Here is a 25,038-nt window from a genome sequence, read left to right on the forward strand (position 1 = left end):
TGCCAGGCTGCGGCCTTGTCTTTCCGTACAAAGATCCTATACCCTAATTATTAGTCTTGTTCATATAACACGTAAAGTTGTCCATGTCTCAAGCTCATATACTGGAGTCCCTAATCATGCAGATTTTGACTACTTGCTCTTAGTAGTACTGTACAGTAAGAAAGAGACTTCTCATACCCCAGAAATGTACATTTCAGTGTTCACGGGACAAACATGTCAATTGATTGTAGCTAATATTAATTTTACAACATTAAGTTAATTCTATAAACTGACCCAAATACTCATAATCAATTATAACAAGTTATGATTGATTAAAAATATTTCTTTAGAACTAATTTGCTCCAACTTGAAGTTCAAGAATGACTGTTCACTTGTCAGGCGCCATTATAATGATATAATCAATGTTATTCATTTCACCTGTCAGTGGTTTTAATGTTGTGGCTGATCAGTGTGCTTCTTTGTGTAAAATTAGACAAACCTATATACCCAAAGAAAAGGTCACTTGAATAAAAAGTATAACATTTCATTTAGTTTGCATTTTTTTATACCACTGAGAATCATCCTTGTGTGTTTTTGCCATATTTCTTTACACTGCAATGAAGACTATTCATTACTGCACTCCACATGCATACAAACGTTTTGGTAAAAATATTTATTATAAGCACATTTAATTTTGTTCATTATGTAAAACCTAAAAATAAGCAAAATGGTGAAAAAGAAACATTTCGAACCAACATGGTGCCACACTATGAACAACCCCCCCAAAAAAACACACACAAAAAAAAAACACAGCTGATATACAAATAAAGGAACAGACAAAAGTGATGAAAAGAGAGGGTGGTCATATCTCCTGAGAGTCTTTGATGGGACAGCTGGACAGAACAGACTCACACGCCTTCGATAAATTCTTCTGGCAGCTCACACAGATGTCCTGACTGTACCAGTCGCGCATAGCCCGAGCGTGAACAGATGTCGAGTCCGTCCCGCACGACACTAGAACCAGAGGAATCCTGTGGCATAGAGCAGACACACATTACACCGAGTACAGTATGGTATCCATACAAATGAACGAAAACACGCAGGTCAGACCAATCAGTGCATAATCATTCTGCAAGTGATGAAATCGGATATATTTGAGAGATTGTAGTCAAATGTCCAGTATTTCTATATTGATGGCAATATTAATAAAGCGAGAAACTGGAAGCTTGCCTATGCAGACCTCCATCATGACATTTGGCTGAGCTCACGAGATGAACGACAACATGCTTTTGAGGCACAGTATTTTTCATTGATGTTGTGAAGGAGTATGTGGACCAAGCAAAACTAAAGCAGTAGTTCTAAGCCTTTTTGACTTGAAAGCACCGCATTGTCCAACACAATATTCAAAGGCTAGAACATTTCCTCTGGTATTTCTGCTGTAATCATAACAAAGCTTTTATTGTGACAAACATAACTTGTTTTTAAACTTAAATATTCTCAGTTTCTGTTAATTATGTAAAATTAACCATTCTATTCAAGACTAGAAATCTATGTTCTTTAAAAAAAAAAAGTTAGAGTGGGGGAAAAAAAGTGCATTTTAGGCAAGTTTACATTTAACAACAATCTCTAGAGTTTACAGAGAATAGTCCCAAAAAGATAAAATAACCAGTGAGCAGTTAGTCTCTGGGTAAAAATGCCTGAACCACATCCAACCTTGAAGCAGAAGAGCATCTCTGAAGGTCCAACACATCCAACCTTGAAGCAGAAGAGCATCTCTGAAGGTCCAACACGTACAACACATCCAACCTTGAAGCAGAAGAGCATCTTTGAACGTTCAACACGCTCTTCTGCTTCAAGGTTGGACGTGTTGTGCGTTCAAAGATGCTCTTCTGCTTCAAGGTTGGACATCTCTGAAGGCTCAACACGACCAACCTTGAAGCAGAAGAGCATCTCTGAACGCACAACACGTCCAACCTTGAAGCAGAAGAGCGTGTTGAACGTTCAGAGATGCTCTTCTGCTTCAAGGTTGGATGTGTTGAGCGTTCAGAGATGTGTTCAGAGATGCTCTTCTGCTTCAAGGTTGGACGTGTTGAGCCTTCAGAGATGTGTTCAGAGATGCTCTTCTGCTTCAAGGTTGGATGTGTTGAGCCTTCAGAGATGTGTTCAGAGATGCTCTTCTGCTTCAAGGTTGGATGTGTTGAGCGTTCAGAGATGTGTTCAGAGATGCTCTTCTGCTTCAAGGTTGGACGTGTTGAGCCTTCAGAGATGCTCTTCTGCTTCAAGGTTGGATGTGTTGAGCGTTCAGAGATGTGTTCAGAGATGCTCTTCTGCTTCAAGGTTGGACGTGATGAGCCTTCAGAGATGCTCTTCTGCTTCAAGGTTGGATGTGTTGAGTGTTCAGAGATGCTCTTCTGCTTCAAGGTTGGATGTGTTGAGCGTTCAGAGATGCTCTTCTGCTTCAAGGTTGGATGTGTTGAGCGTTCAGAGATGTGTTCAGAGATGCTCTTCTGCTTCAAGGTTGGTCGTGTTGAGCCTTCAGAGATGCTCTTCTGCTTCAAGGTTTGATGTGTTGAGTGTTCAGAGATGCTCTTCTGCTTCAAGGTTGGATGTGTTGAGCGTTCAGAGATGCTCTTCTGCTTCAAGGTTGGATGTGTTGAGCGTTCAGAGATGCTCTTCTGCTTCAAGGTTGGACGTGTTGAGCCTTCAGAGATGTGTTCAGAGATGCTCTTCTGCTTCAAGGTTGGACGTGTTGAGCGTTCAGAGATGTGTTCAGAGATGCTCTTCTGCTTCAAGGTTGGATGTGTTGAGCCTTCAGAGATGTGTTCAGAGATGCTCTTCTGCTTCAAGGTTGGTCGTGTTGAGCTTTCAGAGATGTGTTCAGAGATGCTCTTCTGCTTCAAGGTTGGATGTGTTGAGCGTTCAGAGATGCTCTTCTGCTTCAAGGTTGGATGTGTTGAGCGTTCAGAGATGCTCTTCTGCTTCAAGGTTGGTCGTGTTGAGCCTTCAGAGATGTGTTCAGAGATGCTCTTCTGCTTCAAGGTTGGACGTGTTGAGCGTTCAGAGATGTGTTCAGAGATGCTCTTCTGCTTCAAGGTTGGACGTGTTGAGCCTTCAGAGATGTGTTCAGAGATGCTCTTCTGCTTCAAGGTTGGACGTGTTGAGCGTTCAGAGATGCTCTTCTGCTTCAAGGTTGGACGTGTTGAGCCTTCAGAGATGTGTTCAGAGATGCTCTTCTGCTTCAAGGTTGGACGTGTTGAGCCTTCAGAGATGTGTTCAGAGATGCTCTTCTGCTTCAAGGTTGGACGTGTTGAGCGTTCAAAGATGCTCTTCTGCTTCAAGGTTGGATGTGTTGAGCCTTCAGAGATGTGTTCAGAGATGCTCTTCTGCTTCAAGGTTGGATGTGTTGAGCCTTCAGAGATGTGTTCAGAGATGCTCTTCTGCTTCAAGGTTGGACGTGTTGAGCGTTCAGAGATGCTCTTCTGCTTCAAGGTTGGACGTGTTGAGCATTCAGAGATGCTCTTCTGCTTCAAGGTTGGACGTGTTGAGCGTTCAGAGATGCTCTTCTGCTTCAAGGTTGGACGTGTTGAGCATTCAGAGATGCTCTTCTGCTTCAAGGTTGGTCGTGTTGAGCCTTCAGAAATGTGTTCAGAGATGCTCTTCTGCTTCAAGGTTGGTCGTGTTGTGCGTTCAGAGATGCTCTTCTGCTTCAAGGTTGGACATCTCTGAATGCACAACACGACCAACCTTGAAGCAGAAGAGCATCTCTGAACGCTCAACACGTCCAACCTTGAAGCAGAAGAGGATCTCTGAACGCTCAACACGACCAACCTTGAAGCAGAAGAGCATCTCTGAACGCTCAACACGACCAACCTTGAAGCAGAAGAGCATCTCTGAACGCTCAACACGACCAACCTTGAAGCAGAAGAGCATCTCTGGACACTCAACACATCCAACCTTGAAGCAGAAGAGCATCTTTGAACGTTCAACACGCTCTTCTGCTTCAAGGTTGGACGTGTTGTGCGTTCAGAGATGCTCTTCTGCTTCAAGGTTGGACGTGTTGTGCATTCAGAGATGCTCTTCTGCATCAAGGTTGGACGTGTTGAGCGTTCAGAGATGCTCTTCTGGTTCACGGTTGGACGTGTTGAGCCTACAGAGATGTGTTCAGAGATGCTCTTCTGCTTCATGGTTAGATGTGTTGAGCCTTCAGAGATTTGTTCAGAGATGCTCTTCTGCTTCAAGGTTGGACGTGTTGAACGTTCAAAGATGCTCTTCTGCTTCAAGGTTGGATGTGTTGAGCCTTCAGAGATGTGTTCAGAGATGCTCTTCTGCTTCAAGGTTGGATGTGTTGAGCGTTCAGAGATGTGTTCAGAGATGCTCTTCTGCTTCAAGGTTGGTCGTGTTGAGCCTTCAGAGATGTGTTCAGAGATGCTCTTCTGCTTCAAGGTTGGACGTGTTGAGCCTTCAGAGATATGTTCAAAGATGCTCTTCTGCTTCAAGTTTGGACGTGTTGAGCGTTCAGAGATGCTCTTCTGCTTCAAGGTTGGTCGTGTTGTGTGTTCAGAGTTGCTCTTCTGCTTCAAGGTTGGACGTGTTGAGCATTCAGAGATGCTCTTCTGCTTCAAGGTTGGTCGTGTTGAGCGTTCAGAGATGCTCTTCTGCTTCAAGGTTGGACGTGTTGAGCGTTCAAAGATGCTCTTCTGCTTCAAGGTTGGACATCTCTGAACGCACAACACGACCAACCTTGAAGCAGAAGAGCATCTCTGAAGGCTCAACACGACCAACCTTGAAGCAGAAGAGCATCTCTGAACACACAACACGACTAACCTTGAAGCAGAAGAGCATCTCTGATGTGTTGAGCCTTCAGAGATGCTCTTCTGCTTCAAGGTTGGTCGTGTTGTGTGTTCAGAGATGCTCTTCTGCTTCAAGGTTGGACGTGTTGAGCATTCAGAGATGCTCTTCTGCTTCAAGGTTGGTCGTGTTGTGTGTTCAGAGATGCTCTTCTGCTTCAAGGTTGGTCGTGTTGTGCGTTCAGAGATGCTCTTCTGCTTCAAGGTTGGACGTGTTGAGCGTTCAGAGATGCTCCATACTCCACCCAAAAATGAAAATTCTGTCATCATTTACTCACCCTGAAGTTGTTTCAAACCAGTAGGGGTGTGCAAAAAAATCGATTCACATTTGAATCGCGATTCAATCTTTACCGATTCAGAATCGATTCATAGAATTCCAAAAATCGATTCATATATATTTTTTTTAATGGCGTGCACGGGCGGAGTGGCAATCGGGTGAGTCGGGACTTTTACCGGTGGTCCGGTAGTGTTTCGAGGCTGCGAGGGCCGGTCTGATAAATAGTTATACATTGCAAGTTCTTGCCGCCCGCTGGTCAAACTGTGCACCCTCTGCTCAACCCGTAAATAAATGCATCGATCCGCAGATCTTATGTTTGAGTTCTGTAGATCTTTTGCCAAGCGTGTCAGAGGTTACGGGTTCTAAACCGCACTCGTATAGTGTTTTCTCTCTCTCATCAAAACCCAATATGTTCATCACGTTTGTGAGCATTTTATTTTGTGATTTTACCGGAGTCTCCCCAACGGCGATAGATTGAAGCGCGCGTCCGAGTGAAGACTGCGCGAGCCACAGAGAACGCTGTATCCATGACACTGATAGCAGCGGCAACGAGCGCTCAGCTTGATTTCAAAAACAACAGATCTCTTATTTAATAGCAAACTAAATGAAGGCTCTGCTAGTTAACTGGAGATACCCGCAAATTACGCCTATGAACGACTTCACTGGATCTAAACAAATCAATCTAAACCATAGATGTTACCAGTAGCGGTGGCTTTTTAAAATCTATTTAAAATAATTTCGCAAGGGTTCTATGACATTAGTATATATTTTTAGGAAGTTCAATGTGCACAGTCGAGTTCACATTTCAACAGTCAACCTAGCTGAAGTAGTCCTTAAACCACATTTAGCAAAATTGTGTGTTTGATCTGACTACAGCACTTTAAAGCTAAATGTAAAAGCTTCTATTTAAGTTTTATTTTAAACTTGAATTAAATGTAAGCTGGCCAAAGCTTGGCACTTTGCACTTTTTAGTTTATTTTTGTATGAAGTCATATAAAGTAATATCAAACTACATTTAATTTGTTGTGTTTTTTTTTCTTCTAAATTGTCTCTACTGCAATCAATCACAGGAAAAAGTAGACTACATTTATATACTGCGAATCGTTTTTTGAATCGAGAATCGTTTTTGAATCGAAAATCGATTTTGAATCGAATCTTGAGACAAAAAAATCGGTATCGAATCGAATCGTGACATTTTCTGAATCGTGCACCCCTACAAACCAGTATGAGTTTCTTTCTTCTGCTGAAAACAAATGAGAATATTTTGAAGAATGATTGGAACCAAACAGTTGTTTGGCACCATTGACTTCCATAGTAGAAAAAAAAATACTATGGAAGTCAATGGTGCCAAAGTTCCAATTGTTCTTCAAAGTATCTTCCTTTGTGTTCAGCAGAAGAAAGAAACTCATACATTATATTTTTGAAAGTGTCACTTGCTGTTTCTTTGTAATCATTTGTGAAATTTACTAGCAATTTCTGAGTGAAAATTGTTTCTACACCAAATTTTTTCACAGTATTTTGCAAAAACTGTGTACTTGGTGCAACAGATATTGTCTACTTACCAGGCTGAATTCCAGGACCAGCGCTCATTCCAGAAATTTATCTGGCTTTGCTCACCATCTTTCATCACGATTTGCTTGAAGAAGCTCAGCGGAAGGTTCACACAGTGCTTGGAGGGCAGGTGCATCTGTTACAGAGAACACATGCAAATGAACAGCCAGACGCCATTAATGGCATCCAAACATTCAATACATTAGAGCCCAGCTTACCTCTATACAACACCCAGGACACACAACCCTGTGAACACACAGCAGAAGTCACAGGACCGCAAGTTTCATCGTGAGCGGATTCAGAGAAATTAGTGATCTTACCTCCGACACAGAGAGCAAATATTATGCCACGTGAAATAAAGACTTCTCATTGCACAGCATGAGCAAACCTAAGAAGAACAGACTTTTAGGCTATGTTCAGACTGCCAGCTAAAATCAGATTTTTCGCATAACCAGATTTTATCCAGGTGGGTTTTTGAAAGTCTGGGCAGCAAAAAAAAAAAAAAAAAAAAACACACATAAAATCAGATTTTTTTTTTTCAAATTCAAACCACATTTGAAGTCTGATTTCAATTCGATTTTTTAAGGTGCGTCTCAGTCTGGCTGCACAAATCGTCACTCTAAATGCGACACACAACAATAACAAAACCGCTGACGGAAATTCCAGAAGTATTCATACTGTATTCAACGGTATGTCAGAAGATTTCAGCCGTGACTAAGAACAATCACAGCATATAGCAGTCTCCTCCATCGCTGAGTTTTCCCTGTGTGAAGGAAGAGTTCTGCACCACGACTCGACGCTAATTTGGAGAGCAAGATGATGCACCTCCATTTTTCCCGCATGCATTTTGAAAGCTTAGTCACAAACATTGTCACACCTAGGCCGTCACCAAACCAACCCTTGGTTATGCCTGGACACACAAAACGTATTTGCAGACAGTCTGCCTGAAAAGATCTGATTTGAGAAAAATATTCCTGAATCAGGAATTCTCACCCGCCAGTCCCGGGATCTCTCACACAACATATTATCCAGATCTCCTTTTTCTTCAGAACTGTGCATTTTCATGACATCAACGATCGTTGTGAGAACAGACCCCTTGTTACTGCTCTTAACCTTGGGGGGGGGGGAATAATATGAATTACAATTTGTGTCTAAGAGTCAGAACAATAAGATGAAGCTAGAAAAGTGTTTTATTTTTTAACTTGCAAATACCCAAGTAAAGTTAAATGTGGATACTTTACGTTCACACGAGATTTTTGTTGATATAAAAAGTGCAGAGACATTGCATTTCATGCAACTTAATGTGCACAGAGTAAATGTTTCAAGTAATTTCCTTGATCATAAGGTGACGCACCACTTTGAAGAGATCCCTGTTGCAAGCAAAAGATCTGGTCCGGCGGTTTCCTGTGCAGACTCTGATGCCTAGGGGATAAGATGACATGTTAACCACATTAAAGAAAAAAATTATCATTTTGGTAAATCTTATGATCTGGATATCTTTTTTTTCCTCTTTTTTTTCATATTTCATCTAAAAAAACAAGAAAAAAAGACATTGAGACTTTTTCCAAGCCAGTTAATCCCCAATAACTAATATCTAATGGGTATTGTGTATTAATGGATTAAATGTACTTAATTCTCATTAAGAAATTTAATAATTTTGCTTTTGTTGTAATTTACATTTATTTTATTTGGAGGTCAATTGTGACAGGCACAAACTTGTCAGGTTTCACATTTTGCAGCAAAAATAAAGATCTCACCTGTAACTCTGGCGTCTTGCACAGGATTTCCTGAACCAAGAGTTTCCTGCACAGTTAGGGAATACATTTTACACAACTATAAAATTGCAAAGTGATGTGTGATTTGTCGGGTCCCCGCTATGACAACAGTACAGGAACACTTCCTCACCCAGTGTTCCTGTATCTTTCTCTATTTCTGTTATATTACATGATAAAAAATCTAAGGTCTTCTCAAGCCGTACGGCAAACCCATCTAATCTGCTGGTAATCTATTCCTTCTCTGAGAAAATCAATAATATCAGAAAGGCGATCAGCATATCTTCGTGTGGCACTGAGGTAAGACAGATCAGACCACAACCTGAGAAAGTTACGGTCTGATTTCGAAGAAATGAATGGTAAGATTTTGGAAGCAACAGTACAGCACCTTAAAACATCAACCTGTGCCCTCCACACTCCCCACCTCCTTTTTTCAAAAGTGTGTTTATTATGTCATGTCTAAAGTTGCCATTCTTCCCCACTAGATGGCGCTGTTTGCTATAGTTTTAGTTAAACTTCCATTGAGAAAACTTTATTTGTTATGCTTCATAGCGACAATCACGCAAGCCTCAGTAGCCATTTTCCAGTTCTGCGTAGCAGAGAAATCGCGCGCTGTTTACTCCGGATTCCAGTGTTGTTGTGTGAAGCCCCAGAGAAGCTTTGCTTGTAAGTTTATTTCATATAATTGTAAAGTTATATACTTTGTGTCTGTATCTTATTAAGATGGGTATATTAGACGCACTATAGCGGTTCCACGTGCTTTGTACGGACATTTCAAAAGATCGCCATGTGATCTCGTAACAATTACTGTGATTTAACGATGTTAATGTAAATATTGTGTTAGTAATTGTATTTTGATTATTTATATTTAAATAAGCATTTTTGTATTTCTTTTCAGTTTCACAAAATAATGTAACATTGAGAGAAACAACATGATTGCACTCAAGTAAAGAAGATAATTGACATCCTCTGAGTGGTCATTGAAGCCTCTTCATCACGTTATATAGTGTTTAACTATCTGTATATGCATGCCCAACGCACACGCATGCAGAGGACAGAATAAAAAGTGTGTTAAACTGCTTAGAAGCAGATCTCCTAGAAGTGGTAAACTCCTCACTTCTCTCAGTAACTTTTCCAAAGTTCCTTAAAACTGCAGTTGTCAAGGCCCTCCTGAAAAAGAGCAATCTAGATAGCAACATATTGAGCAATTACAGACCAATCTCAAATCTTCCTTTCATGGGCAAGATCATTGAAAAAGTTCTTCAATCAGCTGAGCAACTTCCTAATCTCAAATGGATACTTTGATGTGGTCGGAAACCAGATTGAAAATTGTCACAGCACAGAGAAAGCGCTCCTAAAGATAATAAACGATATTCGGTTAAATAGTGATACAGGCAAAACATCAATTCTGGTACTAATCGACCTCAGTGCTGCATTTGACACTGTCGATCACAACGTACTTCTTGACAGGCTGGAAAACTGGATGGGGCTTTCTGGGATAGTCCTAAAATGGTTCAGGTCATACGTAGGAGAGATTATAATGGGAGTATAGGAGACCATAAGTCTGAATGGACATCCATGACATACGGAGTCCCTCAAGGCTCAATTCTTGCGCCACTCCTGTTCATCCTGTACATGCTCCCACTGAGCCAAATAATGAGAAGGAACCAAATCTCTTACCACAGCTATGCAGACGACACACAGCTCTACTTAGCCCTATCGCCTAACGACTACAGCCCCATTGATTCCCTGTGCCAATGCATTGATGAAGTAAACAGTTGGATGTGCCAAAACTTTCTTCAGTTAAACAAAGACAAAACTGAAGTCATTGCGTTTGGAAACAAAGATGAAGTTCCCAAGGTGAATGCATACCTTGACGCTAGGGGTCAAACAACTAAAAATCAAGTCAGGAATCTCGTGTGATTTTGGAGTCAGACCTTAGTTTCAGTTGTCATGTCAAAGCAATAACTAAATCAGCATACCATCATCTCAAAAATATTGCAAGAATTAGATGCCTTGTTTCCAGACAAGACTTAGAGAAACTTGTTCATGCTTTCATCACCAGCAGGGTGGATTACTGTAATGGACTCCTCACTGGCCTTCCTAAAAAGACCATAAGACAGTTGCAGCTCATACAGAACGCTGCTGCCAGAAGTCTGAGCAGAACCAGAAAATATGAACACATCACACCAGTCCTCAGGTCTTCACATTGGCTCCCAGTTACATTTAGGATTGATTTTTAAGTATTATTACTGGTATATAAATCATTCAATGGGCTAGGACCTCAATACATTGCAGATATGCTCACTAAATATAAACCAAACAGATCTCACTCAGATCATTAGGATCACATCAGCTAGAAATACCAAGGGTTCACTCTAAGCAAGGAGAGTCTGCTTTTAGCTATTATGCCAGCTGCAGCTGGAACCAGCTTCCAGAAGAGATCAGATGTGCTCCTACAGTAGTCACATTCAAATCCAGACTCAAAACACATCTGTTTAGCTGTGCATTTACTGAATGAGCACTGTGCCACTGTACGTCCGACTGATTACACGATTTTATTTTGCATCCTCCTTTTTATTCTAAACTGAACTCAAATTGCACTGAGAATTGGGTAAGAGAGATGAAACCATGCTGATGGCCTGGGTCTGTGTTGGAGTGGTGAGTTTGATGTGATTAAATTTGAGGTTCTGTGGGGTGCGGACTGGACTGATTCCATTCGTAGAGCTTCCAAACAAAAGGGTTTTTGGGGTGTGGACTGATGAGGCAGTGAACCCGAGGTTACCCCGTGAGTCAGTCTTAGAACTCCTCCCGTCCGATTTTAGGGAAAAATTAGGTCTATTGGACGTCCAATAGATTTTTTGGTCGCGTTGAAAGAACACCACAGACACAGTGTAATCACCATGGGAAAATCTCAGAGTAAAACTGGGAGTTGTGAAAAATGATATACCGTTGTTTTGCCAGATGAGAAGTTTATCTATGTATCATCTTTTTACAATCGTTTTAATTCATTTTAGAACTATCATATATCTCTTTTAATTTCTTTTATAACTGTTTTAATTTTCCTTGCTTTTATTTTGTGATTATTTTAATTCCTTTCTGTAAAGCACTTTGAATTGCCATAGTGTATGAAATATGCTATATAAATAAACTTGCCTTGCCAAAGATATCTGTTGCAAGTTTGCATTTGTGTAAGTGCTGCTAGAAATACGTAGAGAACCAACCTGATCTCACAGGAAAACAAATACATTACGGGGAGGCAATTTTGTATAAATTCATACAATGTGCATCGTACAAAAAACCCCTAAAGATCCTCCTCTAACCCCACCCCTAAACATACCCATCACTGGTGCACGACCAGATCGTATGAAAAAATACAAATGAGATTGTACAAAAATCTTACAAATTAACCAAGTCATCAAAATGTAAAATAGGTTACAAAATGCCATGCGAGGACTCTGAACGTGCAAAAACTTACATCCGAAGGTATCCCGTGTGAAGTCGACATCAGAAAAGAGGCATCTTCAGCCTCTTTATTAATGGTTGAGCCATCTGCTGCTTAAGGAATCAAAACTGTCAGTGGTTCACAAATTCAGGAGTTACAAAAAAACTGAAAGCCCAGAGTTGTGTACATTGGTAGGTTGTCTCCCTGTTGTGTTCCAGGGGTTTCCAGTGGTTTATAGAGCGAATCTCCTCCATAAGTAGCTCATGTAGACTGCTCTGCTCTTTGGGCTTCAACCCCATCTTACGCTCTGAGGCCTGAGGAAGAGGAAATCAATAGGAAAGCAAAACCTGTTAGCTGAGAAATCTGATGTTGCAAAAGTAAACTTCCAATTATAAAATGAAAACTGCAATCCACAGGCATTGGTTTAGATAGTGAAAAGTCTCTTTATATGACAGATGGTTGGATGGGAAGGGATTGGTGACATCAGCCAAAACCCTAAAACCGTTTTGCAGATGCAAGTTTTTATTTGTTGATGAAACTTTTAGGACAACTTTAGGAGAGTATTGCATCTTTGCTAGAATCTATGGGGAAACTCCCTGAATTTTGAAGCCTTTAATTCAAAAAACACAGTGCCACTGCACAGCCATAACAGTGCAGCGATTAGAGTGCGCCCATTGGCTGGTCAGTGGCAACCTATGGCGAAGCAGTGTGTTCTGAGTTTGTCACAACACAAAAATTTTTGTTATTAGCCACCCAGCCAAATTTGAATGATAAAAGCCGGCAAGTACATAAAATAAGGTATCAAAATCTTGAAAAAATGAGCAGTATTCTCTGCTCTCAAACCCTGGGGGCGTGTCCGCTGGCTGCGCTGAAACCACACCCACTCGTGGGAAAGCTGCCGACATCGGTGATATTAGGTTATACTGGGAGATGAAGGCCGAGGCGGGAGATAGTCGGTTCGGCCCCATTCAACAGTAACAGCGGATTATCAGTCAATCCCAGTTGTCTCCGACGAAAGTTTATAAAAATATCCCGTGTAAAATGATCACTACAGAGGCGGGTGTTGGCGGTGATCCTCAGCTCTCCATCATCCATCAAGGTTGGCTCTTCACAAAATGAATCCACCTCTTCTTGATGTGATCTTTTTAGGAAATTTAAATAGACACCGATCTGTTTCGTACATAATCGCATCCAGGTAGTAGCCTATGCATTTCCGTGTCGAAGGCATAGCTAGCTAGCACACTGCAGGCTGTAGTAACTAATGGTACTGACAGTAACTCGCGATTGAGCACCAAACTGATGCGAATGTGCTCTATTGTTAGGGAAGGGGCCAGCCTCAGTGGTCAGCCTCAGTGCGTCATCAAGTAGGGGCGTGTCCACGAGCTCAGGGGCTCCAGTGCGTCATCGAGCCCCGTTTTAGCCCGCCCAAAAAATCTAGAAAATAGCAATGGTGAAAAACTGCTTAACGGTCTTACACCACAATTCAGTAATTCACAGTTCACAGTCTTTGTAATATGTTTTAGCAATACATTTCTAACATTAATAATGGGTTTAGATTTTTTTTTTTAGAATTTCCTTTACAGGGACTTTAAGGGGCTTGGACTGTGGTCGGAGCCTCCGGAGAAGTAATAGTGGGTTGAGCTCCTTCTGGAGGTCAACTCCAACTAGACAGAGGATTTGTGCATGCAGCGCAGAGACCCCCAAGTTGTAAAATCTGGCGAAGGTGGACAGCGAGGATGTCGCCAATAGACATCACTGGACCACGCCCAGGAAGAGGGCACGTCTCTAGTGGAGTGTGCTCTGATGCCGATGGGTCATTAAAGGCCCACCAAAGTATAAAAACGCGATAGCGTCCACTATCCAGTGGGATAGTATCTGCTTTGTGACCAAAAGCCACCGAAGCATACTAAGAGCTGCTCTGACTGTCTAAAATGGACAAAGCGCTGTATATATATACACACACTCTTAAGGCCCTGACAGGGCAGAGTAAGTGAAGTTCACGCTCGTCTTCCGAATCTGGAAGAGCGGACAGTAATAACTTGTGCTATGAACAGACTAGAGAGCACTTAGGGCACAGTCATAACTTGGCTTGAGGATGACCTTGGCAAACTCAAGGTAGGAAGCGCTGATGGAGAGCGCTTGCAGGTCGCCCACTCGCTTGACCGATTAGCCTACTGCTAATGCTAGCAGTAGTGCGGTTTTAAACGAAAGTGGCCGGAGCTCGGCCGACTGTAGTGGCTCGAACAGGGGGGCATTTAAAGGCGTAGATAGATTCCAAGAGGGTACGTAAGAGGACGAGGCGGGTTGAGCCTCCTTGCCCCTTTCAGGAAGCGGACGACCAGGTCACTTCTTCCCAGAGACTGGTGAGCCCTGGGACAGTGGTGTGCTGCTATGGCTGCCACATAGACTGAGCGTGGAGGGGGTCCAACCCGCGAGCATTAGCTCTTGTAAGACAGAAAGTACCAGAGGCACTTTGCATAAAAAAGAGTCCTGGTTCCGGACTGAACACCAGTCAGAGAAAACAGACCACTTAAGAGCATAGAAACACCTCATGGATGGAGCTATAGCCTCTGAGATGGTATTCAGGACTCTTGCTGGGAGGTCCTCAAGTTCCTGTTGAGGGGCCATATGTGGAGGGCCAATTCTTGGGTCGGGGACGCCAGATTGTCCCGTTTGCCTGGGAAAGGAGGTCTATCCTCAGGGGAATTGGGCATGGGGCTTCTGCCAGCAGCTGAATCAAATCAGGGAACTAAGGCTGGGTACACCAGAGAGAGGCCACCAGAAAAATGGCACACCTGTCTTCCCTGATCCGTTTGATGACCTGAGGGAGCAGCGCGACCGGGGGAAAGGCATAAAGGGGAGGCTGGGCCATTCGTGGGCCAGCGTATCCATGCTCTTTGTAAAAAATATTGGGCAGTGAGAGTTGCCTTTGGAGGCGAAGAGGTCGACCTCTGCCTTGCCGAAGATGCTCCAGATTGTTTGAATCGTCTGGGGATGGAGGGACCATTCTCCTGGGAACACGTTGTCCCGGGACAGCATGTCCGCTCCCTGGTACAGGCTCCCTGGTACAGTCTGCCCGGCACATGCACCGCTCTCAGAGGTTGCATTGTGCCCATAATAGAAGGCGTCGGGCTAGTCTGTACAGAGGCTGCAACCTGAGTCCACCTTGGTCGTTTACGTAAGACACTACAGCCATGTTGTCCGCGTGGCGTACTATTAGGTCTGGTAGGAAGCAGTGATGGGAATAACGGCGTTATAAATAAACGGCGTTACTACCGGCGTTATCTTTTTCAGTAACGAGTAATCAAACGAATTACTGTTTCCCCCGTTACAACGCAGTTACCGTTACTGACAAAAAAATGTGGCGTTACTATAATTGAACTCACTGAAGCGGTTTTCATCCGAGTAGGCTCTCTCTCCGCCATAGGACCTGCACATTTTTTTTCTCTGGTGTGTGTGTGTTTATGAGGCGCCGGAGTGGACAAAAGCGAAGCGAACGGCGCGAGCGCGCTCAATGCGCGAGAGAGACCGAATGTGTCCGAGAGCGCGCTCAACAGTTGCGCAAGAGAGACCGAGGGTGTCCGAGCATTATATAGTTTGTTTATAAATAAATGACACATATCTGCAACGTTAATTAATTTACATGGTTATACAAATAAAATCTAAAAAATTACCGTCAGGGAACGTTCTGTTTAGGTTATAAAATAAACCCGAAAATAACCTGCAGGGAACATTCACAGAAAACATCTTTGTTTGACCGGTTGTAAACACGTGCGGCAAACATGTCTAGAATTTGGCTTAAATAATCTCTGATGATGACGTTCGCTATAGGTTATAAAACTAAACCCCCAAAATATTATAATTTAGTATTATATTTTTTTTTTTGGTAAATTGTTCAGTATTATATTGAGAGAGCACTTGTTAAACTGTTTACTTTTGTTAGGAAGAAAATACTTATGCTACAGTATGTCTACTAGTTGTGAAGTTGTGTAACAGTTTTATCATTTTAATATGCACAAAGAGTATGTTTATTTTTTATTCTTATTTATTCATTTTTGGTACACTTCTTAAGCATAATTTATTTTTAAACTTACTCACCGGCCACTTTATTAGGTACACCTGTCCAACTGCTCGTTAACACTTAATTTCTAAGCAGCCAATCACATGGTGGCAACTCAGTGCATTTAGGCATGTAGACATGGTCAAGACAATCTCCTGCAGTTCAAACCGAGCATCAGTATGGGGAAGAAAGGTGATTTGAGTGACTTTGAACGTGGCATGATTGTTGGTGCCAGAAGGGCTGGTCTGAGTATTTCAGAAACTGCTAATCTACTGGGATTTTCACGCACAACCATCTCTAGGGTTTACAGAGAATGGTCCGAAAAAGAAAAAACATCCAGTGAGCGGCAGTTCTGTGGGCGGAAATGCCTTGTTGATGCCAGAGGTCAGAGGAGAATGGCCAGACTGGTTCGAGCTGATAGAAGGGCAACAGTGACTGAAATAACCACTCGTTACAACCGAGGTATGCAGCAAAGCATTTGTGAAGCCACAACACGCACAACCTTGAGGCGGATGGGCTACAACAGCAGAAGACTCCACCGGGTACCACTCATCTCCACTACAAATAGGAAAAAGAGGCTACAATTTGCAAGAGCTCACCAAAATTGAACAGTTGAAGACTGGAAAAATGTTGCCTGGTCTGATGAGTCTCGATTTCTGTTGAGACATTCAGATGTTAGAGTCAGAATTTGGCGTAAACAGAATGAGAACATGGAACCATCATGCCTTGTTACCACTGTGCAGGCTGGTGGTGGTAGTGTAATGGTGTGGGGGATGTTTTCCTGGCACACTTTAGGCCCCTTAGTGCCAATTGGGCATCGTTTAAATGCCACGGCCTACCTGAGCATTGTTTCTGACCATGTCCATCCCTTTATGGCCACCATGTACCCATCCTCTGATGGCTACTTCCACCATGTCACAAAGCTCTAATCATTTCAAATTGGTTTCTTGAACATGACAATGAGTTCACTGTACTAAAATGGCCTCCACAGTCACCAGATCTCAACCCAATAGAGCATCTTTGGGATGTGGTGGAACGGGAGATTCGCATCATGGATGTGCAGCCGACAAATCTGCGACAACTGTGTGATGCCATCATGTCAATATGGACCAAACTCCCTGAGGAATGCTTCCAGCACCTTGTTGAATCTATGCCACGAAGAATTGAGGCAGTTCTGAAGGCAAAAGGGGGTCCAACCCGTTACTAGCATGGGGTACCTAATAAAGTGGCCGGTGAGTGTATTTGTTGGCCAGTTGGGGTCTGTGCGATATTAAGTATAAACCATCTATAATGTTTTATTGTTCTACTATAGTAATGCTAATATTTAGAATAATATATTGAATTTAATAGGCATCTCACATTGTCCCACAGCAACATTAAAATAGAATAAATTATTATTATAAAACATTGAACACTAATCTACACTATTAAGTGTCCATTTCATTAATTTAACATTTAATAGGCATAGGCCTATTTGATTTTTTTTTTTAAGTAACGCAATAGTTACTTTCTCTGGTAATTAGTTACTTTTATAATGATGTAACTCAGTTACTAACTCAGTTACGATTTGTGAGAAGTAACGAGTAACTATAACTAATTACTTTTTTTAAAGTAACATGCTCAACACTGGTAGGAAGGTTTTGAGGGCCAGAAAAACCGCCATCATTATCTGGCAATTGATATGCAGCCCCTTTTCCGTGCTCGACCAAGAGCCGAAAGTCGGTCTGCCCTCCCAACAGAGCTCCCCAACCCGTGTTAGAAGCGTCCGTGGCGACCACCTTCCTTCGAGACCAACCCAATGCTTACTGTAATCTGATAACAATTGGGGTCCTTCCAAGGGGCCAGGGCTCTGATGCAACCGTGGTCCACCTTGACTTGAAGGCGACTTGATCCACATGCGTGTGAGCTGGGACCTGGGGTTTCAGCAAGTAGTGGCCTCTGCATCGTCAATAGAATCAGCTGGGCCGGTTGCATGTGCAACAGGCCCAGCTGATTCTATTGACGATGCAGAGGCCATGAGACCAAGCATCCTCTAAAAAGTTCTGAGAGTGAAAAGGGCCCCTGCTCTAAACGAAATGGCGAGCCACTGAGGCGTCCGAGTGCGCTCGTGGGTTAGCCACGAGTCTAGAAGTCTAGAGTCTAGAACCGCTCCCTGGAAAGAGATTTTCTAGCTGGGAGACAGTGAGGCTTAATTTAGTCTGAGTCCTAGGCAGTTCAAATAGGCTGAGGAGCACAGATCTGCTAGATATAATTTCTTCCTCCAACTGGCTCATCTTGGCCCAGTCGTCGCGGTAATTCAGGATGCGAATCCCTTTTGTCTCAGGGGAGAAAGTGCTGCATCCATGCACTTCGTAAATGTGCGTGGGGCCAGGGATAGTTCGAATAGCAGGACTGCATACTGGTAGGCCACCCCTTCGAACGCAAACCCTCAAGAATGGTTATGAGAAGAATGGGGGGGGGGGGGGGGGGGGGGGCGTCTATCTGGATATTAAACTGAGAAAATCCAATCCCCTGGGTGTACTTGCGAGAGGATTTGTTTCAAAGTTAGCATCTTGAACGGCCATCTCATGAGGGCACGGTTCAGATGTCTGAGGTCTAGGATGGGCCTGAGGCCACCATCCTTCTTGGGAACGAGGAAGTAGCGGCTGTAGAAACCTGACTCGCTGTGGGGCGGGGGAACTGTTTCGACAGCTCCCTTGCTAGTAAGCGCATTACTACAGTAAGGAGTAACGTGGCACACGTCCTCCACGCCCAAGGAATTTACTATGCCCGTGAAGTGGGGCGGTCTTTGAGCGAATTGGAGCAAGTAACCTCGTGTCACCGTGTCCAGTACCCATTTTGACATCCCGGCATTGGCTTTCCATGCCTCAGCACGGGTGGCTAGGGGCTGAATCATTTCGTAAAACAGTTCACTGCATCTGGGCAGGGAGCTGATGCCCATAGAGTCTGGAAGAGGAAAAGGTGTTCTTTTTAACAGCAGTCAATTGCATGGGTGCGTGAACTTCAATGGGCCCATAGTTTGCAATTTAAACATTTACTCCAACAGCCGGAACTGAACAGGGTGTTTGGAGGAACACTTGACACTTTTTGGAGGGTGGTCCAGCCGCAGCAGGACTTAAACTTCCACTCTTCCTTCTGGGTGGTGATCAAGATTGCTTCTGAGGCGCAGGGTCCAGCGTTATCTTAGGCCGGGGTCCCTGGCGCTGAGGGGGGAAGTGCACAATTTCTGACATTTTAGCTGCGTGACATTCTCCAGTTTTGTTTTTGCCAGAGTATCCAAAGCACGAGCTGTAAAGGCTCCATCCTCTTCTGGAAAGCAGGGTGGGGAGCATCAGCTCATTTGCATTTAAATGTACAAACAAAAACGTTGTGATTTTGCTCACACCCAAATAGTGGCAAATTTGTTTTATAAATGATCTACTATAAATTATCTGTGGGGTAGTTTGAGCTGAAACTTCACAAACACATTCTGGGGACACCAGAGACATATATTTTCACCTTGTGAAAAAGGGGCATAATAGGTGCCCTTTAAGTTTTGTTAGAACTTGGCTTGATGCTAATAGGCTTCAGGCCAAATGTTGCATGAACAAACAGGAAAACATGTCTCATCACAGAAAGTGTTATATATAGATTAAGGTAATCAGGTAATTTATTGTTGACGTTTTATTCGATTTTAACATCTAAATGTTATTGAGAAGAAAAATTATGGGCAGATTGATATACTTTTAGATATCAATCTGCATATGCGATGAACATCGGTTATGCTTGTCATTGCTCATTTCTTTGAAGGTATATTATATTTAATGAAGCATGTACAAAAGACCAGAACCAGCAACCGGTTTTACAGAATACAGAAGTTTGTTGCACATAACCTCCATTGTGTCTTCATACGAAATATAAACAAATTCTTCTCACCGGTCGTAATTTTGGCCGTGAGCGGATGAATTCTAGAAGAGTCTGGTGAGGTTCTGGCTTTCTCCGGCAGTCTCCCACATCCTACAAATGCAAGGATGTACATTTAGGCAAGACATCCAAAAAAAATGTATATCATATCCAACAACTCTCAGGAGATTGGTATGGTCATAGAGATTGGCATGGTAATGGATATGCTAATGTTAATGTATTTGGTCTGGGTGGAATAGATCTGCTACGCTGCTGCTCCTGCAGAGCAAGTACCGAGACTTGCTACTGCCAATACATTGCTGTGAGCATGTAAGACATGCTGCTGCACATGTAACCTGCATGAATTAACCACCGTAGCAGATCTATACAGGTGGAGCTGGGGAAGCTGTAGGGTTTCTGAAAGCGCACTGCAACTGCTACCAGCAACACCCCAGAATTGGTTTGAATGTTGAGCCGCAGCTCATTAGTCACTGATGCAACAGCAACCAATCAGCTGTGCCATGTAGATAATAATGTGATCGCTACCAAATGAGTCAAAGACTTATCAGCCTGTGCCATCTAGAGTTTCGTGCCAGAACTACGTAATTATTTCAAGTCATTAAAGCAGAATATATATTGACAAAAGAACAAAAAAGAAACATTCGAAAATGAACAAAGCCAGACTGAACACAAACCTGAACTTTCCGTAGTGTGTATCGTCTGCACTGGATGTCCCGCAGAAGCTGGTTGAATGGAGGGGTCTCAGCAGGTAGTGGGCATTTAGTTAAAGTCTTCGCTAACGGCCGCAACACTACACCTCTGCTCAACTCATCCACTAGATCCTTCCATGTGCACATCTGCAGTGTGGAAACAAGACACAGGACTGACACTGAAATTGAGACTTAGACCATGAAAGCTGACAAGAAAAATGTCATGTATATTAAAGCAAAAGCGTTGGGGAAATGCAGCACATCATAATATATATCTTATATTTAATATACATCATAACATCTCATATGTATAAAATATTAATTATTATTAGTACACACATACAGTATATATACACACACACGTATATGTACGTGTAGAAAAAGGCCATTAAGATTTTTTTTGCATTGCAATAAATAAAAAAGACAGTACAGTTGTGAGTGTTGTTGCAGTGCATTTAATTCATGCTGATTTTAATAAAAATGACTTGTATTTGACAGGATAATGTTAGAGCATTACATTAATACATGAATACATGCATTAAATGACATGGGGGAGGGGGGGGGGTATGTATATCGTGACCATGAATTACTGATACATCCGCACATTTTACTAATTTGTTCCCTCGTTTCACTAAAATTCTGTCCCTCGTTTCACTAAATCATGGCCACGTTGTCATAAGTCTTCATTCCTTTATTTAAAGTCCCACTGTAGTAAATTTTATCCCTTGAAACTCACCTTTGATCACCAAAATTACATATTTAAAAGTTTTCATGCCTTAAAATGGCTTGAATGTAACTACACCCTTGCCTCATTTAGTATACGGGGTTCTATGAATATGTAAATGAGCCCCGCCTCCAATCACTCAACTTAGAGATCCACTCGTTGATCACACGTTGATTTGATTGGTTACAATTGGTTCACCGCAGTTTTAAGGAGAAAATACTCCGCAATGCTGTCGACTTATGAATTTACAAACACCACATAGAAATATAAAAGCTTGATTTTCACCACATGGGGACTTTAATTAAAAACAAGGGAACAAATTAGTTCAACGTGGCGACGACTTACTAAACCGAGGGAACAAATACTTAATTCTTGGGAACAAATTGTTCATGTACTGGGCTCACCCAGGAATACAAGTAAATATAGTAAATGTGAAGTTGATCTTTTTTTCCGATTACTTACCCAGTTAGTGGTCCCTCGTGCAACCAGCTGGGTCTCCGATTCAAGCAGTTTCTGCAGACTCTGAGTGTTTTTCCATATAAAATTGGGAATGAAATAAGTCCCTTCTAAAAATACCATCAGCAGGTAAAAACCCTCCAGAGTTCATGATCCATTTGACTACAATAACAACACTGCACAGAGCTGTATTAGGTTAGGTCAACATTTGAAGTGGATCAAAACCTCTCAAAGTTATACATGCATTTCGTACATTACCAGTTCTTGTCGTAGGACAACTTTGATTAACTTTTTTGATCCACTTCAAATGTCGACTACTGTATATCACAAGTCTCAGACTCGCTCACCTCGCGGGACTGCTGGACGACCTGCAGATACTGGCACAGCTCAACGGTGTGCGAGAACAGACTGGAACACACACTCTTGTAATGCTTGACAGCCTGGCTGGGATCGCACAGGCGCTCCTTACAAACCTGTCAGAAACACAACCGACCCAGGATGATCAGGCCACATCCTCACACATTCAGACCAAAAGCATATTCGCCTTCTGTGACCGGTCCCGATCCAGCGAGCGCAGCAGACGGACGATTCTGATGACGTCAGCACCTGGATGACATCAGAGACGGCGCGGACGGGTCGGCAGGAGCGGTCGGCGCTGATGCTGAGGTTCACTTTGGTCATCTGACACACCAGGATCTCCAAGGCCTCACTCAATTCCCGCTCCACCTGCGTCTCCAGACCCCAGTCCAGACTCAAGTACACAAGACGGCCCACAAACTCAACGGCCTATAGAGACAGTGACCAATTCCAATGGCACATGCTGGAATGAATGACTTTTTTATTTTGATTATGCACCAAACTGAAGATAAACTCTTCGCCTACCTGTTCCTCTGTCTCGATCACAAATGAATTACCTACAGACAGAGAGGTTTAAAAAGGTGTTTTATTGTATTGACAGTTGTGCCTGCTTCACTTACAACAGTGCAGTTTAAATTGAAATTATATGGTCAAGAAACTCCACCGGAATGAACATTATTTAAACAGTGTTTATTTTAAAGACAAGGCAAAGTGTGTCAAGATGGGATTATTAATTTAGAAAATACACTTATACACAAATTACTTACTAAATCAGTCATTTCAATTTCTTTTAATTCCATGTAAACCTGGTAACTTTTTTAATTAGATCACTGTAAATGATAAAGACCCATCCATTGCTTTTACAAAGATATTAGAGCTGGGCAGATTAGGCAAACTGTAGTCTGTTACGGATTACAAATTACATCACGAAAATTGTAGTTAGTTACTTAATCTAGAGAATTCATTTTAGATATTGTATTCTGACTACTTTTAGTTTGATTACATTACGCATTTATAACTTAGGGTACGTTTAAACGACAACGAGATGCTGAAAACAGAAGTTTTGCCTTAAAGTTTTCCACGTACAAACATTGGCAAAACGATCCACATTCACCCCATTTGGATCCACGAAAACAAATATAAAAGCTGTATTCTGCTGCCAGGCCATCAGATGGCGATGAAACACTAGGCTATAGATTGAACACCCATGACGTCATCGTTTTCAGAGATTCACGTTTTCGTTATTTACACGGAGACCGTTTTCAAAAACTTGCACTTTGAAACTCGTTTTCAGGCTCCCAAAACGCCATTGTCGTGTAAGCGAATGGCCTTAACACATTAAAAGTTGTAAACGGCGTGAGCGGTGTAAACAGCCTCTTAGTTTTGAATGGGATTATTGTATACCATATTGAGATTATACATGCATATTATACACACACAGGTATAAATAAAGCAACAACAACACTAAACGCATTAAGCTTTACATTATGCCAGGGTTTCCCAAACTGGGATTAATGAAAAAACTGCAGTGGGATTGTGAGTTGATGAAAAGCTAATCATTAATTTCAATTAAATGATAAAAATGTAAAACTAAAATGAATAAATTACTTGAAAATAAAATCCAAATATAAAATACTACAATTATGAATACAATTATAAATAATTCACTGCCATTGTGTGAATATGTAATCAAGTAACCAATAAAAAAGTAACTAATCTGATTATGAGAATTTACAAACGTACTACATTTTTGGATTCTGATTAAGTAATCCAGATTACACGTAATCATCCGTTACATCCGAGCAGCGCTGAGAGACAGACCATAACTTCTGCTTGTCCCATGACGGTTTTGTCTGCAAAGGAAACATGTTACAGCTAGCTTAATGAATACAGAACATTTCTTTATATTAACTCTTTAACTACTAACTTGTGTTTTGACATTTATATTTAAAGTTAATTAAAACCCCTTTAGTGGCACCGGCGGGCCCACGGCCATTAGGCTACATACATTTAAAACAGTAATACACTAAACAAACTAATCTTGACAAACTATATATCATTTGAAAGCTTACAATCTCTAGTTTTCATATTTGGTGAATGATTTTCAGAGGAGCCGTAATGTATCAATTTGCAAAAAGAATATTTTCATACTCCTAAAGCGTGTTCAGACCTTTATTTTGAAATCGCGATGAACGTGAAAAATCATTAAAGATTGGTAGAAACCTCCATAACCTCAGTTTGTTTTCTTGCCAGGAGTTCAAAAGATAGGCTAACATCCATTCAATAATTTTTTTTAGAAAAAATAAAGAAATAAAAAAGGTCTGATAGCGTTTTAAATATAAAATAAAAATAATAATAGGTTCAACATTTGTGATGCGGCGGCGAGCTATAACGCTATTTTTGTGTGTTTAATGGAGGCACTTAAGTGGTAAAGAGGAGAGTATATATTTCCAGGCCCAGAGAGTCTCACCAGCACCACCGCAGCTGGACCGCAGAGAGACGCTGCCGTCGCGGGAGAACAGCACTCCTCCTGCGGCCTCCGCCGGCACCAGAGTCCGCCTCCACGAGCCCTGCGGCCGGGGCGCCTGAGAGAGGACGCAGCTCAGCTGGAAGCACAGGGCCCAGGCCTGCTCTTCACTCACTGCATGATCCTGGATCTGGAGCATCTCAGCCAGAGACATCTGATCATACGCACACATCTGACCCGTGCTCGTGTCATATAAAGACAACTCCATCATCTCTAGCAAAACCTGTGGATGTCAGCTTTAACAAGTGTTTAAAACGCTGCGTGAATAAAAGATTATACTTCCACGAGGATAAAAGCTTTCCTTCATATATGCGCGTGCTTCACAATTCTCCTATATAATGAATGATAATGATCTTAATTAACTGCACCTGAGAACCGAGTCACTTTGAGCTCGCTGTCTAGTGTTGAGAACGGCGAGTCATCTGGAGTGAATCGGTTCGTTCAGACTGTT

At 42.2% G+C, this 25,038-nt stretch overlaps 1 protein-coding gene across 1 annotated transcript; it reads right to left on the minus strand.

Moving 5' to 3' along the window:
• Nucleotides 1-643: 643 nt before the first annotated feature.
• zgc:114123 (uncharacterized protein LOC569174 homolog) lies at nt 644-24,852 on the minus strand. The gene is made up of 16 exons (XM_056243141.1): nt 24,531-24,852; nt 22,586-22,617; nt 22,310-22,489; nt 22,051-22,176; nt 21,710-21,769; nt 20,509-20,670; nt 19,847-19,927; nt 12,059-12,185; nt 11,905-11,981; nt 8,412-8,457; nt 8,009-8,076; nt 7,648-7,767; nt 6,975-7,042; nt 6,873-6,900; nt 6,666-6,790; nt 644-1,010 (listed from the first exon to the last, which is right to left on the minus strand). The coding sequence occupies exons 1-16, from the start codon at nt 24,796-24,798 to the stop codon at nt 842-844; spliced, it is 1,737 nt and encodes a 578-aa protein (XP_056099116.1). The 5' UTR covers nt 24,799-24,852; the 3' UTR covers nt 644-841.
• Nucleotides 24,853-25,038: the final 186 nt, after the last annotated feature.

The sequence above is a fragment of the Rhinichthys klamathensis genome, unplaced genomic scaffold (assembly GCF_029890125.1).
Source record: "Rhinichthys klamathensis goyatoka isolate OS25496 unplaced genomic scaffold, OSU_Roscu_1.1 h1tg000025l_1, whole genome shotgun sequence".
NCBI lineage: Eukaryota > Metazoa > Chordata > Actinopteri > Cypriniformes > Leuciscidae > Rhinichthys > Rhinichthys klamathensis.